Source organism: Solea senegalensis, linkage group LG20 (genome assembly GCF_019176455.1).
Source record: "Solea senegalensis isolate Sse05_10M linkage group LG20, IFAPA_SoseM_1, whole genome shotgun sequence".
Classification (NCBI taxonomy): Eukaryota; Metazoa; Chordata; class Actinopteri; order Pleuronectiformes; family Soleidae; genus Solea; species Solea senegalensis.
Window position 1 is genome coordinate 4,368,073 of NC_058039.1, and position 14,073 is coordinate 4,382,145.

Genomic DNA, 14,073 nt, shown 5'->3' on the forward strand with positions numbered 1-14,073 from the left:
CCGCTCACCATTGATCTCAGATTAATTATATTTAGCGGTCTCACATTCCACTGCCACAAAATCTGCTTGTGTTGTGTAAAATATCCTCTTCAATGGTCGCTATGTTTGTTGATACCTGCTACTGGGAAATATTGCATAACTAATGCACCAATGCAAGAGACATGGAGGTATGTAGGGTAGTGACGGAAACAATGTTTTGGACAGACGGATGTAAAATAGAGGAAAGTATAAACTGACCTTAAGACTACAAAACTACTTTAAGTTCATAGTTGTGATACTTGTAAACCCCGAATGAAAATTCACTTCATTCATTCGGGCCGTGATGCGTCAATCAAACTGCCATCTAGACCCCGTCTCCCCCGCATGCATGTACCCCTCTTTGTGCAATAATCTCGCATGCTCAGAAGACAACGCCAGAGCTTATGCCAGGTTTCTAAACATTCAACAAGACATGAGACAGTCGCAGAAACATTATGGCAGAAAAAGCGCCAACAACAGGTGTTGGTCGCAAACAAAAAAGGGTTTTTGGGACAGCTACGGTCAAGAAAGAGGCTGACGCAGAGCGAGCCATGCTGCGTTTGAGCGGTAGCAGAGTGATGACATGGTGGCTCTGTTTCTACTAGACTGTTTTACTTTATTTGTTTTGCTTGTATCCAAAAAAGATAGCATCACCTGAAAGTACAGAAAGTCACCAATGCTGCAGTGCTCATGACAAGCATTGCCCGTTCCTGTGCTCTGGAGGCGGAGCTTCTGGGGGGAAGTCTGAAATGAAAGGGGCGTGAACTTTTGAATTGAAATGTAGCCTGCTCAAACGGTTTCTCCAGCACCTCCAACCCTATCTTTAATATTAAACACTGGACCTTTAAATGTTATAATTAATCACTGAAAAGGGCATCACTTCCGCACCTAAAAAACAAACCATCATGGAGATTGTTCCATGTGATCCTCATGCCTCAGTGGAAGAAGCTTTGTGACAACTCTACATAATGAAGAAAGTGAAGTAAACTTCGTGCTACTCAGTTTCATTTACGTGGTAATTATTCGGTGCAGTTTCTTTTATTGTCGGGGTGCTAAGGAGACGGAGCAGCGCGGGGTGGACTCTCCTCCTCTCCTCTCCTCTCCTCTCTCGCCTAAGGAGGCGTTGGTTTCTCCTGTCCCTGTCTATCTCGCGCACTATCTCCGCCCTCATGGGAGAGACTACTACGTTTACCCAGCGCCCCTTTTCCACGCACTGCTGTTAAATCAAAATTAGGCGTGACGGACTGTGACGGACCGCGGCGCGTGCACTACGGACACCGGCGTCAATTTGGCACCGGATTCTCCTCCTCGTAATGGATCTGTGGATTAAGGGAACGTCGTTACGGAACGCAGGGTGAAGCGGAGATTAAATCAACCGAGCTAAGAAAACAAGCAGCACGTCAGAAAACAACCACACGCAAATGTATGTATGTGTATCAGTGAGATGCTGCTGAGCTGCAGCTGCACGTCCTCGAGACATCGCGTGTAAAAAAAAAAACCAAAAAAAAAAAACCTGTAGGATCTTATTTAGACGCTTTTGGTGCGCGTAATGTGCAGCAGGGCTGCGTGCCACTCGGAGTTGGCATGAGCCACAGGCTTCATCTCCATAATTATCCTCGTCTTAATATCAGAGTGATGAATGTGCAGCATCTCCGCTGATTGTTTTACATGTAAGTGATGAGTGATGAACTAATTGGCTCGGTGGACCATTAGACCCAAAAGCGCCAGCAGGAGTTTAAAAATATTCCCAGATAACAAAGCGAGGCAGCGGCTGTTTGAAGTCACATGTGCCCAGAAAAAACAATTAAGATGACAAGAGCCGTCCTCACAAGAGAGTCTCTTTATTATTACCGTGGAAGCCGCATTAGGATCACATCTGAGTTCCTGGATTTCACCAGAGTTGGAGGACAAGAAGCAGAGGAAGGAGAGAGGGAGGAGAAGCTGAGGAGAGCTGCTGCTGCTGCTGCTGCTGCTGAGCTGCACAACACAGCCGCTGCTCATGGACCAGCTTTGGCTTCAGTGATGGACTGAGCTGCAGGTGAACAAAAAGGGATCCAGCTTCACCCAATCTCTCACACTTTTGACTGAAAGGCTTGCATGGACACACAGCAGCGCAAAGGTGGGAATTCTGGCCACCAATGATTGAAATACGAGGCTTTCTCAAAGAGGACAACGCTGGCCTTTATCTGGAAACTGTCTCTCAGGTCTGCACAAAACTGACTCTACCTTTGTCCCCAAGAGAGAAGAGGAAAGTTCAACTGGAAACTCAGCTTTAAAAAAAAAAAGCTCCTGGAAACCCGCAGGATTCGGTTTGCAGCCACAGATGTGACTAAGCTGTGTAGATTTCATCACCAGGAGGTCCCATTTTGTAGGGTAAGTGTCCTCTCGCAGCCAAACTTACAGTATTTCTATATTTGCCCCATGGCACAGACAGACAGCTGGTCTGTAAATGCTCACTAATGGCTGCTTCTTCATAATTACAGGCTGAATATGAGGCCACAGCTAATGCAACATGTTAAAATGCAGCTGTGGAGGTCACTAATGCTGCTCAGGTGTGCGGTACACCTGAGGACAAGTGATCGGTCACAGAGACTTTCTGATCCACGTGTCCTGCATGTCTTTCGTGTGTTTTTTGGAATAGAGGGTGTGCACTGACGTCACAATTTGGTCACTCACCTGGATGCGCGGCCATCTTGGAGGCACTGTGACGTAAATGGACTGCGCGCTGAATTTTTTGACGATGTGTCAAACCACAAAAGGGCAAAGGAAAATGTGTAGAAGCAGCTAGAACACATAGAGAAGCAATAATAAATTGCGTTAATAGGAGGTAACGATCCGCACAAGGTGAATCCTTCGTCCTGGAACGACTATCCCGAAAAATTCTACCTTCCGTCTCCTATCCGACATCGTTAGCTATTAACTTTTTCTCACTAAGCCCATAAAACGCTGAAGATACAGTTATGAAAATAACTCAAAGTTTCCGTGATTATAACATCATTTCATCTTTCACCGGACAAGAAATGCGCTGAACAAACTTGAACGTTACTGAGCCTCCAAAATGGTCTTCGTCCGGATTGATGACGCAACGTACAACCCCCTCACTACCTTTTTTTCCCCCCAGAAATTCCTCTGAAAAAGTGTTTGTAGTAAAGATTATTTGGCACAAAACCAAATTCATCCACTGCAACTATACAACCTGTTTGTTTTCAGCACATGATTCTGATTGAGCACCTTGTTCTGCAGGCCTGAAGTATCACATTATGACTTGTCATTGTACATATCTTTATTAATGTAATAATTGTTAAATCAAGTCTAAATACGTTTAGCATGACATACCAGCCCTAACCTGACGGTGCATGTCGCACATATGTCGACGAAAAATCAGATTGCATGCACGTCATCGAGAGAGTCATGTCTGTTTATTAATATGAGATGTATTTTAAGTTGAACACCTGCACAGATCTGCTGCTCTCTTCAGGTGCGAGGCTCTTGGTTCATTTACATTTAGCTACTCCACAATGAACCAGACATTTGGGCTATTTTTGGACTGATTTCCCTGATACCTGCAGTTTGCTAATCAGCCGTCCCTGTGTGTTGTGCGTTAAACACCTGCACCGACGACAGGGGGGAATTTCAGGGCGCTTCGCATCACCGCATGCACCGTGACGCAGTGAGAGGTGATTCTTAAATGTCACTTAAGTTAGAACAAAGTGGAATATCAAGTATCAAATAAGAATTTCAGGATTTAAGTCACCTCTCACATCAGATGAGTCAAGTTATGGTATCGGAAACCGATCCCCTTTACAGAAGTAGCTGCAGTTAACGTAGAGATAACAGGAGATAAGACGGTGCCATTTTCTCCACTACTCCATTTCAGCAGCAGCAACAAATGCGGCTGATATTTCGGACACATAACAACATAATGACAATGAGAGGTGTCCTCCATCTTCATGAGTTCCCCATCTTGACGGAAAAAAATAAATATAATGCCACTGCAGAGAGGCGCTTGAGTTAATGAAATGTCTGAGGCTGCACATTTGATAGAACAAGATAAGTCCGGCAGCTCACTCACTCTGAGTCATTATCCCTCACAGGATTTCCTTGTCCTCCTCCATATGAGATGTACTATCTCCTCACAGAATTATTTAGTTACTTTGGTAACGTATTAATCTGCCATGTGAACCGACGAGGGACTCGTCTCTCTGCCAATCTGCCGCGATTGTCAGACGCGAGCTGGACGACTGTCAGAGATGATGATTCTCCTCCACCACCAAGTTTCTCGCCATCGAGATTGTGCTGCTCCTCAGCCGTCTTCAGTGGAAACACACAGAGGCACGGGCACACAGGCTTCCTCCTGCTGCCAAGGACACAAAGTCTTTGTCAGTCTGATTGAATGTTCCCTTAAAAACCAACAAGCAAATGCAGAAATGACGCCTGCCCGTTGAGCTCCTGACCTGCAATCTTCAAATGTTTATTTAGCCTCGTGCCATGCAGCGTTTGACCATCCAATTTCTTGGAGATTAACTCAACAGAAACAACACACAAGTACTTTTATCCTTCCTGTAATTCTCCATCCTGTGCCTCTGTTCCACTTCACACAATCTAACAATGATCTACTTCCTGTAGAATCCCTCTTTACTGAGTCAGTAAGCGAGTGTGCAGCTGGTTTTCCTCACAACTCTCAACTCACAAGAGTGATGACTTGATTGATGAAGACGTCAATATTAACAGTTGACAATAGAATATTGTTGAAAACACTACACATGGAACGTTCCTCGTGTTTATATAGCACCTTTAGATTTAAAAACATGAGAATCTTAATTTCTACAGAGCTTTCAAGGCAAAGGAAGCGACCATGTCCCTTATTTTGACGTGGTTGTTTTATTGCTGGTTTTTTTTTGGGCTTTTTTTTACCAAGTGTGTCTCCTGAATGTGAACGAGCAATGGAAGACATGAATATTAATTTGCTAGTGTGTGTGTGTGTGTGTATCTGTAGCAATGCTCATCAATTAATCATAGTAACAGCATGTGGTTAAGAAGCATTGTGACATTTGCCCTTCGAGTCAATAAAAGGCAGCTGTGACAATTTAGCTGTAGCTTAATAATTTACCGGCTCGCAGTTTTGTCAGCTGTGGTGTGAGAAACGGTGCCCCGCACCGAACTGAAGTTAAAAGTTGGAAAGTAACAGTTGAGATTTTTTAGCTTTGTTAACACATTTTTTTTCCCCCCACTCTGTTTCTTTTTCCTGTATATGTCAGTCCATATCTAATATTTAAGTAAAAACAACTTGTCTGTGCCAACATAGCTGCATGGACACATCTTCAAAGACGTGGCTGCCGCATCAGAGTCAGTTTGGGTTGGTGGGTCAAGCGGAGGTCTGCTGTGGCGGACCTGGAGTTTTAACCCCAAGTGAGTCCGTTAAGATCAGAACCTGTCCACTCTCCTCCTCTGTCAGCTGTGCCGACTGTGGTTCTTCAGTCTGTCGTGGTCCAACTTGACGTTTCTCTGTTGTGTGTGTGTGTGATGTATGTGTTTCCCCGTTGATCCGTCGAGATGCATTGACGCCGCTGTTTCCGCTGGTTAATGAAATGTTTGAAGTTCTGTATGATGTACTTTTGCTTCAGCTGTGTCTCTCTGCTTTGGTTTTCCAGTCCTTTTCAGACCTATAAAGCTTTGTTAATATACTGAAGACTCACACACTCGCTCCTCCACCCGAGCATCACTCTTTGTCGCACTCCCAGCCTTTTATTTTGACATCCTCTAGGTTTGATAGCGGTTTTTCTCAAGCTTGGATATGTTCTGAGTTTCCTCTTCTTTGTGCCCTTTTTTTTTTTTTTACTTCACCAGATAAAGGCAGCCATCGCTGCTTCCTGCAGGGGCTTGACAAGGAAACATCTGAGTTATTTTGTGCAGCGTGTAAAGCAGATGTTTCATTTTGAACAAATAAACAGTACTGTCGGAGAAGTCTTGGTTGAAAATCCCCTCAATGTAAACTACGATGGCGACGATTAAAACAAGTCCCCCAGCGCAGCTTCAGATTTAGTTTCACCCTTTGTTTTTTTTTAGCTCTTTCATTTGGGAGTTCTCGTTTACAAGCGCAGCAATAATGCCTATAAATACATTAGTAAAAATGAAGGTAGTTTCATGGAGAGCAGTGCACAAACTACAAACATGTTCCTATGGTAACTAGGCCACATTCCCCTCGGCTGGCTCACACACAGGCAGAGGGAGAGGCAGCAGAGAGAGAAAGAGAGCGACAGGGATTGTTGGTAACACCATGATGGATAACAACTTCACACTGTTTATAGAGGTGACTGTTCACAGGTCTTTCTCCACTTTATAAAGCATTTACATTTAAAAAAAACAAAAACAAAACCCTTCTCTCTTGACCCAGAGAGAAAGTGTACTTTCTCTCTGTTCCTCCAAAAATATCTGGTCTGTTTTGAAGGCTATGGCAGGTTCTTTCCCGTGGCTCCCTCATGCCCACACTGCCCCTGATTCTTCAACCCCTCCGCCCACTTCTGCTTTAAAATCCTGCAGCTCTATCTCTTCTGCTCGTCTTACTCGATTACATTGCTGCTTCTAAACATAGCACCAGAGAGTGGCTCTGAACACAGTCGGAAGCGTCACGAGTACCTGATTTTGCTCAACTTTACCTGGCACATGAGTATGTATCTGGGTGGGGGAAAAAAATGTACTTAACTTGATATATCTTGATTTTAAAACATTTTTTTTCTCCCCGAGAATCATCACAGTTCTGCTAGATTGATGAACACAATCAGCTAAAAGCAGCACTTGCCAATTTACGTCATACATTACTGGAGGTTGTGTTCATCAGTGTTATCTGCAATCCAGGCTTTTGAAAAGACATTTCTCGGTTTCATTTGAAGACATGCTGTCCTGCTTTGAAGTCTATATTTACTTTGGCCCAGCATTTTATTTTATTTTCTTACATCACTAGCTCACAGAGTACTGAGTATTCAAAGGTAAAAACAACAACAACAACAACAACCCCACACTGATTGAATAGCTAAATGTAGCAGTGAAAGCAGGACTATGCAGGAATTGTACCCTAATTTACCAGCTTCTGAGTCATTGGTGATGGTTGAATGTCTTGTCGTGGGGACACGACTGTCTGTTAACGGGAAAACCAGCCTCGCAAGATCAGGGCCGCCGACCCGGAGTCCTCAGAATTAGGAGGTCTTGTGAAGTCTCGCAAATTGCTTCGCGTCACTACACACAGCCAGGTACCAGCTATAAGATCAAGGCAGTGATAAGTGTTATTTTAGACGTTCATCGTGACACAGTCGTAGTCGGAGGAGGCGAGGAAGAGGAAATGACTGTCTGACTGAGCGAGGGGTCACACGCGAGTTAAACTTGGACCGTCTTTCAATGAAAGCAAACACACAGTTGTCAGCTGTGAGGTTTTTACTAGAGTGAGGATAAAGTGGTAGACAATGGATGGACTGATAAAAATATGTACTCCTAAACTGTAGGGGGAGCTCCGTAGAGAAGAAGTTGGAAGGTCTGCTTTAATTAACCCCCTATGATCTGAGTGGTCGCCAACAGGATTTGGCTCATGTGGAGGATAAAGTGGTAGAAGATGAATGGATGAATGGATGGATACCAGAAAGCAGAGAAATGGAGTCATTCGGGACTTCCGCAGAATGAGCGTCCTATCACAGAGAGGATTCACCAGCGCGTCACATGTCTGTGACGTCAGCTTCTCAGCACTGTAATCCCTAAACGGTCGAATAACTGCCAGATATGGAAAGTGAAAGTTGTCTTGGAAAAAGGGGCAGAAAGCAGCACTCACTCATTGAACATGTTTTGACAATTCTACAGCCATAAAATCAAATTAAATGATGGTCATAAGAGGATTAAAAAAACATTCTGTATGCACCACTGCTCCAAATCGCTGTCATTGATACAATCAAATCATTATAAAAGCATATTGTCCCAGCCATAGTATGTATATATAAGATAAGATGCATAATTGAGCAAGTATAAATGCATACTGTACATTAACTGCTCTGTTTGCCATTAAAAGGCAGTTGTATAAAAGCCCTGATGTTTATTCACCCTGCGTTTAAAAATACAGCGGCTAAGAGTGAAGAGTGGACTCTCTCCGTGTCAGCTGTGAATGTGTCTGTGTGCTCGTTCTGTGAAACACTGCTCACACTTAAACCGTGTCAAAGCTCCGGGGCGATGCTGCCGGCGTGTCAAAGAGCCATGAGGTTGATGCAGCACCTGTCACTCATGCAGACTGATTGTTTTTGACAGCTCACGGTTAATGAATAGCCGCAACTCGCCACACTAACCGTGCACTGGCTGTTTTCAGCAGCTGTTGTCTTGTACGTAGAGAGTGTATGACGGCACATAAAAAAAGCTTTGTATACAGTACATACAGGTATTGATTTTTTGTGTGTATGCCGAGCAGTCGGGATATCCTCGTCTGTTTCCACCTAATGCCACAAAACGTCTGCTCACGAAACTCAAAGTGGCTGTAAAAGTTTTCACGTCAAAGCCGGCTTCAAAAAATGTCATCGAGATTTAAGTCGCATCACAATTGTCTCGACCTGAGGACATAAAACCAAAATACTAAATATAAACTCACCCTTTCTGTTTCAAAGGTGTGGTTTATTAAACTGTGGAATAATTGTTGCATACAGTAGAGATTCAGTTATTAGCCTAATTTTTTTTATAGTTATAGAATTATCCATTTAAGAGTGACTGTTTTAACTGTAATGTAAAAATGAAAGAATACTGCAAATAGCTTTTTACATTTTCCTGCTACTACTGTATGCCAGATGTGAGCTATTATTACTATTGGTAGCAGCAGCAGCAGCAGCAGCAGCTTGTTATTATTTTCTGAAATGTATAATCATCAGTGCACGATGAAATGTTTCCAGTACACATATATATTTGGACCAAAACAATGAATAGAAAGCCTGACCAGATTAGATCCTATATTATTATCTGTGCCGTCAAATATGAAATATCCTACAATGAAATGAACATGCATTTGTCCAGATGTTTGGATTTCCTGCAGTAGGGTGACTATAGTATGTTCACAGCAGCATTAAAGTACGATTCAGTTGGGTCACCTTGACACGTTGAGCTCTTGACAAAATAGCAAATTCCCAGCCATAATGACCGGTTGCTTGTTGACATGAACGTTATTTGAATGGTGGAATGATGGCAATTACAGAGACTTCCATATGACACGAGTGTGACATCCGCCCCAGCCCGTCAGACTCCTAGTTGTCAGATGCTCCAAACCAGACAGAACGGGATTGTTTTTGTATTTGTGTGTGTGTGTGTGTTCAGTTACTTTTATAATTTGTAGTGCTCAAACTATCGCAGACGACTCATAACGAACACATGACATGAAACGGAATGAATGTGTCAGCTATCAAAGAGTGACACAGCAGTGAAATACAAGAGACAATGTTTTATTACTCAATCTCCTTTGAGATGCACAGTGACATCAGCATAAAAGAAGATGATGGATTTTTATGCGAGCATACTAAAGTCGAGTAAAAACACAGATATTTCAGCCTGTCATGCGACACATATTTCATACAAAAAAAAGTACGTTACGCAGGCTCCACATGAACATCAAAAGGATAATAAAACCAAACTTAACCGCACTAGTCACCAACCACAATCTGAAAATGAATAAGAAGGATTTGTAATATAATGCTGAAATTATCACTCCTAGACAAAAAAAACAAAACAAAAAAAAAAGCCCTGCAGTATTCTCTGCGGGAATCATTTTGGCTATGCTATTTCTTTAGTCATAGCTGTGTCTTCTGTGTGGCACAAACTAGCTTGAGAGGACACAGTGGAACTCTAAAATAACTTTGCAGACAAGTGAAACTGTGTGGGGCTGTTAACTGTTTTGTAATATATGTGTGAATATTCCCTCACACTGAATCTTGAGCCGTTCTTTTAAAAAAATAGAAAAGAAAAAAAAAGAAGCCACCAAACAGGCAGTATTTAGGATGGAACCTTTGTCTTATTGATTTTCCCTCACCTAAGAAAGTACTGAGTAAATTCCAGTGTTCTACATACTGTATTTGAAGAGTAGAATTATGATGATGTAACGTTTAGGTCATTTGTCCACTATTTTGGTTCACATTGAAGTATTTTAAGGAATTGTGTATTTGATTTGATGGTCAAAGGACGTGTGCTACTGGCATTAGTGGTCCCCTGACTTTTATCCTTTTTTTTTATCTAGGGATCATAAAGTGTGTTTATATGTGATACTGATATTAAAACTGCCACTGCTTCTGTGAACCAGCTTGAGACCTGGACACTGTCACTGATCACATGGCTGCCAGCTGGGACAGAAGGGAAAACTGATTGTAGCCACTTAATAAATGGCTCATCTAATAAAAATTCTATACCTGCTTTGGTACACAATATTTTAATTAGACAGCTTTCTTTTGACTGAAAACAAATGTATTAACCGATTTCTCCCCACACCAAACTCCATCAGTGATTTTACTTTAGAGCACAGGAGTCGTCGATCCACTGCTGCCTCCTTCAGTAAGTCCAAATGTATCTTGTGATGCTGGTGCTTGACTTCAGTGTTTGAAGTCCTTTCGGGTCATTAACCTAAGAAACACAAATTTACCCAACAAGACAGCAGTAGACCAGCAGCTCCTGTGTCTTTAGTGAGATAAAAATGCTGCTTTTCTATGTGGACTTTGGTGTAGGAGGGTGAAAGGTTTACAAACTTCAGTTACCAGACAGAAAAGGCCGTCTAATGCTAATATTAAGTGCTAGACAAATTGTTCTACAAAATTTAGAAATTCTGTATTGTACTGTGTGGCTGAAACAGTTTTCCCTCTGTCTCTGATGGCAGCCATGTTTACAGTGGTAATATGTACTTCTAACTGTAGGGGGAGCTCCATAGTGGAGAAGGTGGAAAAACGATAATCAGCCCTTCTGTGTCAGCAACGAGTGTCTGTGTCCCAGGTTGGTTTACAGAAATGATGATAACGTGTTAATACCTCATTTAACCACAATGTAGAAAAAAGCTACTATTTACTACTTAAAATGTGCTGTGTGTGTAGTGCTAATTAGCAAATGTTATAATGCTAATACCAGATTTTGACTACACAATACAAACATCAACATGTTAGCATACATGTTAGCGTGCTAGGCATTAGCATTTAGCCTATTCCTGACATTAATATCATAACCCCACAGTCTTGTATAAAGTACCTAAAAGGGATACTTGAGTAAAAGTACAAGTATCTTACCAGAAAATTACTTTGGTAGAAGTTTAAGTCACTTTTTATATTATTACTAAAGTAAATAAAGTATAATGACATTTACTGTACTTCAGTACATTACAGTAAATGATATAAAATGTACTTAATTTTTAGTGGTAAAAGTATTTCAAATGTGAGGAGTTAGAATTGAGTGATGGTAGTTCAGTGTTAGTGTGAGATGTGAGTAGCTGGATGGTTGTTCGTTCAATTGTATCGTTAGGCAAGGCACGTTTATGTGTACGTCAGATGTGTGATAGAAGATGTGAGTGAATGGGTGAATTAAATTAAATAGAAATTCGCTATATAAATACAGACCATTTACAACTCTTCTTCTGATTGGTTGTAACAAAGATAGAGGAAATGTATTGAAGTAAAAATATACTCATTTAGGAAATGTAGTATAGGTAAAAGATAAAATAACAAAGTCAGGTACAGATATATGAATTTTGTACTTCAGTAACAAAGCATTTGTCCTTCATTGCACTACAAGACTGCAACCCCCTCCACTCTTGGGTTAGACATTTCTTACAGTGGATTAATTTCTATAAAACATTTTCGTTGCTTACGCCCTGTGATGGACTGGTGATCTGTCTATGTTGTACACTGCGTTTTGCCCTATGTCAGCTGAGACATAGCACCCCCACGACCCTCATGTTGAGGATAAGGCTGTAGAAGACGTTTTCATTGTTTAATCAAACGAAATGTGCCAGTACCAATTAGCATATTTGTTTGATTCATCTCTATTGTGCAATGATTTTTACTGACTGTGCCATGGGCAAGTTGGATTATTTATTTATTTTTTCCAACATATTTTGGAATATAAATTGTGGATTTTAATCACTTAATTATATGGTTTGTGTTTGTATTGGGCTCTTAATGTCATGATCACTCTGAGATTACTGCTATTCTTACACTGTAACAAGGCTCATGAAAAATGTTATTTTATTCACGTTATTAACAAGACGGTTTCCAAATACGTATTAACAGAGAGATCTACTGTAAATGTTGAGTATGTTTCTCTAACACCCACTCAGTCTTCCTGTTTCTGTCTTTCTCTCCCTCTGTATCTCAGTTAGCTAGAGGCTGTTGCCACCCACACACTCTGTCCTGACAGCAATTTACATTCAGAATAGCCCATGTGAACACATCTTTGTGTTAAAATATATACATTTACTTACAGCACCTCATGATGCAGGCGACTTATTAAGTGGCAGTGATGTTAAAACTGGAAATATGCTAAATCTGCCCGTCAGAATGCTTACATCAATTCAGTGTAGCTCGTCCTCTGAGAAGTGAGACAGATGCTGCTGAAAGATGTCCCTCTGGACATCCAATATGTCTGATCAGTTCACGTATGTGTGTTGCGTTTGCAGCAGCGCGGCCTTGTGCGGCATTTCTAGTTATTTCACCATCTTTATTGTGCAGTTGTGTGCCAATATCTTCTACAGTTCAAGTAGAAGCCCTTGGAGTTGTTTCCATGGATACCAAACAATTAGCTAGGATTCAGAATGGAACCTGGAGAGTAGCCTATTTACAGGCTTAGGGAGCTGGGAAATCATAGGATGACAGAGTGTCTTGGTTCTCTGTAGCAAATGGGGAAACGCTCCTTTGGGTAATGGGCAATTTCTAAAAAAAAAAAAAAAATTACCCTGACAGATGAATCACAGATAAAAATAGAAAGGCGGACTGAATAACAACAAGAAACCTGATCACATGCTTTGCTTTAGGAGACAACCTATAGATGACGCACTGACATGTTATCCCACACTTAAAAGGATCAAATGTATGATTTTAATTACACAAACACCGCCACTTAAAAGTTAATAAATAAATAAATCCCTCGCAATTTATAATAAAATGTAGCTCTGTAGTGCTGCCATTACAAACCCCTGATATGTGCTGTGCTGTGATTCATTATTTTGTTTTCCCTTTAGAAAGACACCATGTTAATATCTGATTTTACTGAGAGGAGGGGAATTTTGTTATGTTCTTTTGCCCTCAATTTCTAATTGGTAGCGAGTGATGTGCCCGAACATTTCTATTAAACAGTCGCATGTCTTAGCATGGGACAGTTGACCTCGTGTTTTCCCACATTTTCCAACATGACAATTTAAGTTATGAGTTGTTTTACATTATTCCATTGATCGACTATTTTCCTGTCACTGTTTTTCATGAATCAGAATTAGTTTATCACTTTGAAATACACATACTGTAAAAGACACATTTAAAAACTTGTAAGGTGCCAAGGTTTTTTGGACAGACGGCATATAATTAAGTGATAAAAAAACTAATAAGATAACAGAAATAAGTTTAAAAAAAGAGCAGCATGTTAAAGACTAGTTTAATACAGAGGCTTTCTATAGCGTCCTCATTCTCCGTCCCAACGAGTGAACTTTGATTGGGTTCTCTGTCATGAGGTAGTGGCCATCACTGGGTAAGTACCAGACTTACTTGGATCAAACTAAGTGGACACATGGGTGGAGATTTAAGTCTGAAATCGGACGGGGAAGTAGGGTAAACAGGAAGGAAATGGAGAAAGGAAGCACCACTTGGAATTTATTAGCGTTCAGATTCGGTAATTGGAGACACATGGGACCTATTTGCCTCCATTCTGCTGTTTATAAAACATCTCTTGCACTTGTGTTTTTCTTTATTCGGCAAGATAAGGATTTTGGATTATTCACAGTCGTGCTTCTGCACTGGCCCCATCTTCCTTAGTCAGCACCCAGTCATATTGAGGAGGGAAGAAGGAAGCATCAGATCTAATTCC

General features: G+C 41.3%; 1 protein-coding gene across 1 annotated transcript in view; it reads left to right on the forward strand.

Moving 5' to 3' along the window:
• The first annotated feature begins 1,954 nt into the window (after positions 1–1,954).
• Positions 1,955–14,073, forward strand: part of LOC122786775 (ras/Rap GTPase-activating protein SynGAP-like) — a 39,907-nt gene continuing 27,788 nt past the window's right edge. Inside the window, exons 1-2 of the mRNA XM_044053250.1 lie at positions 1,955–2,391; positions 5,324–5,427. Coding sequence (XP_043909185.1) covers positions 5,328–5,427 — 100 coding nt within the window. The 5' untranslated portion in view covers positions 1,955–2,391; positions 5,324–5,327. The remainder of the gene's footprint in view (positions 2,392–5,323; positions 5,428–14,073) is intronic.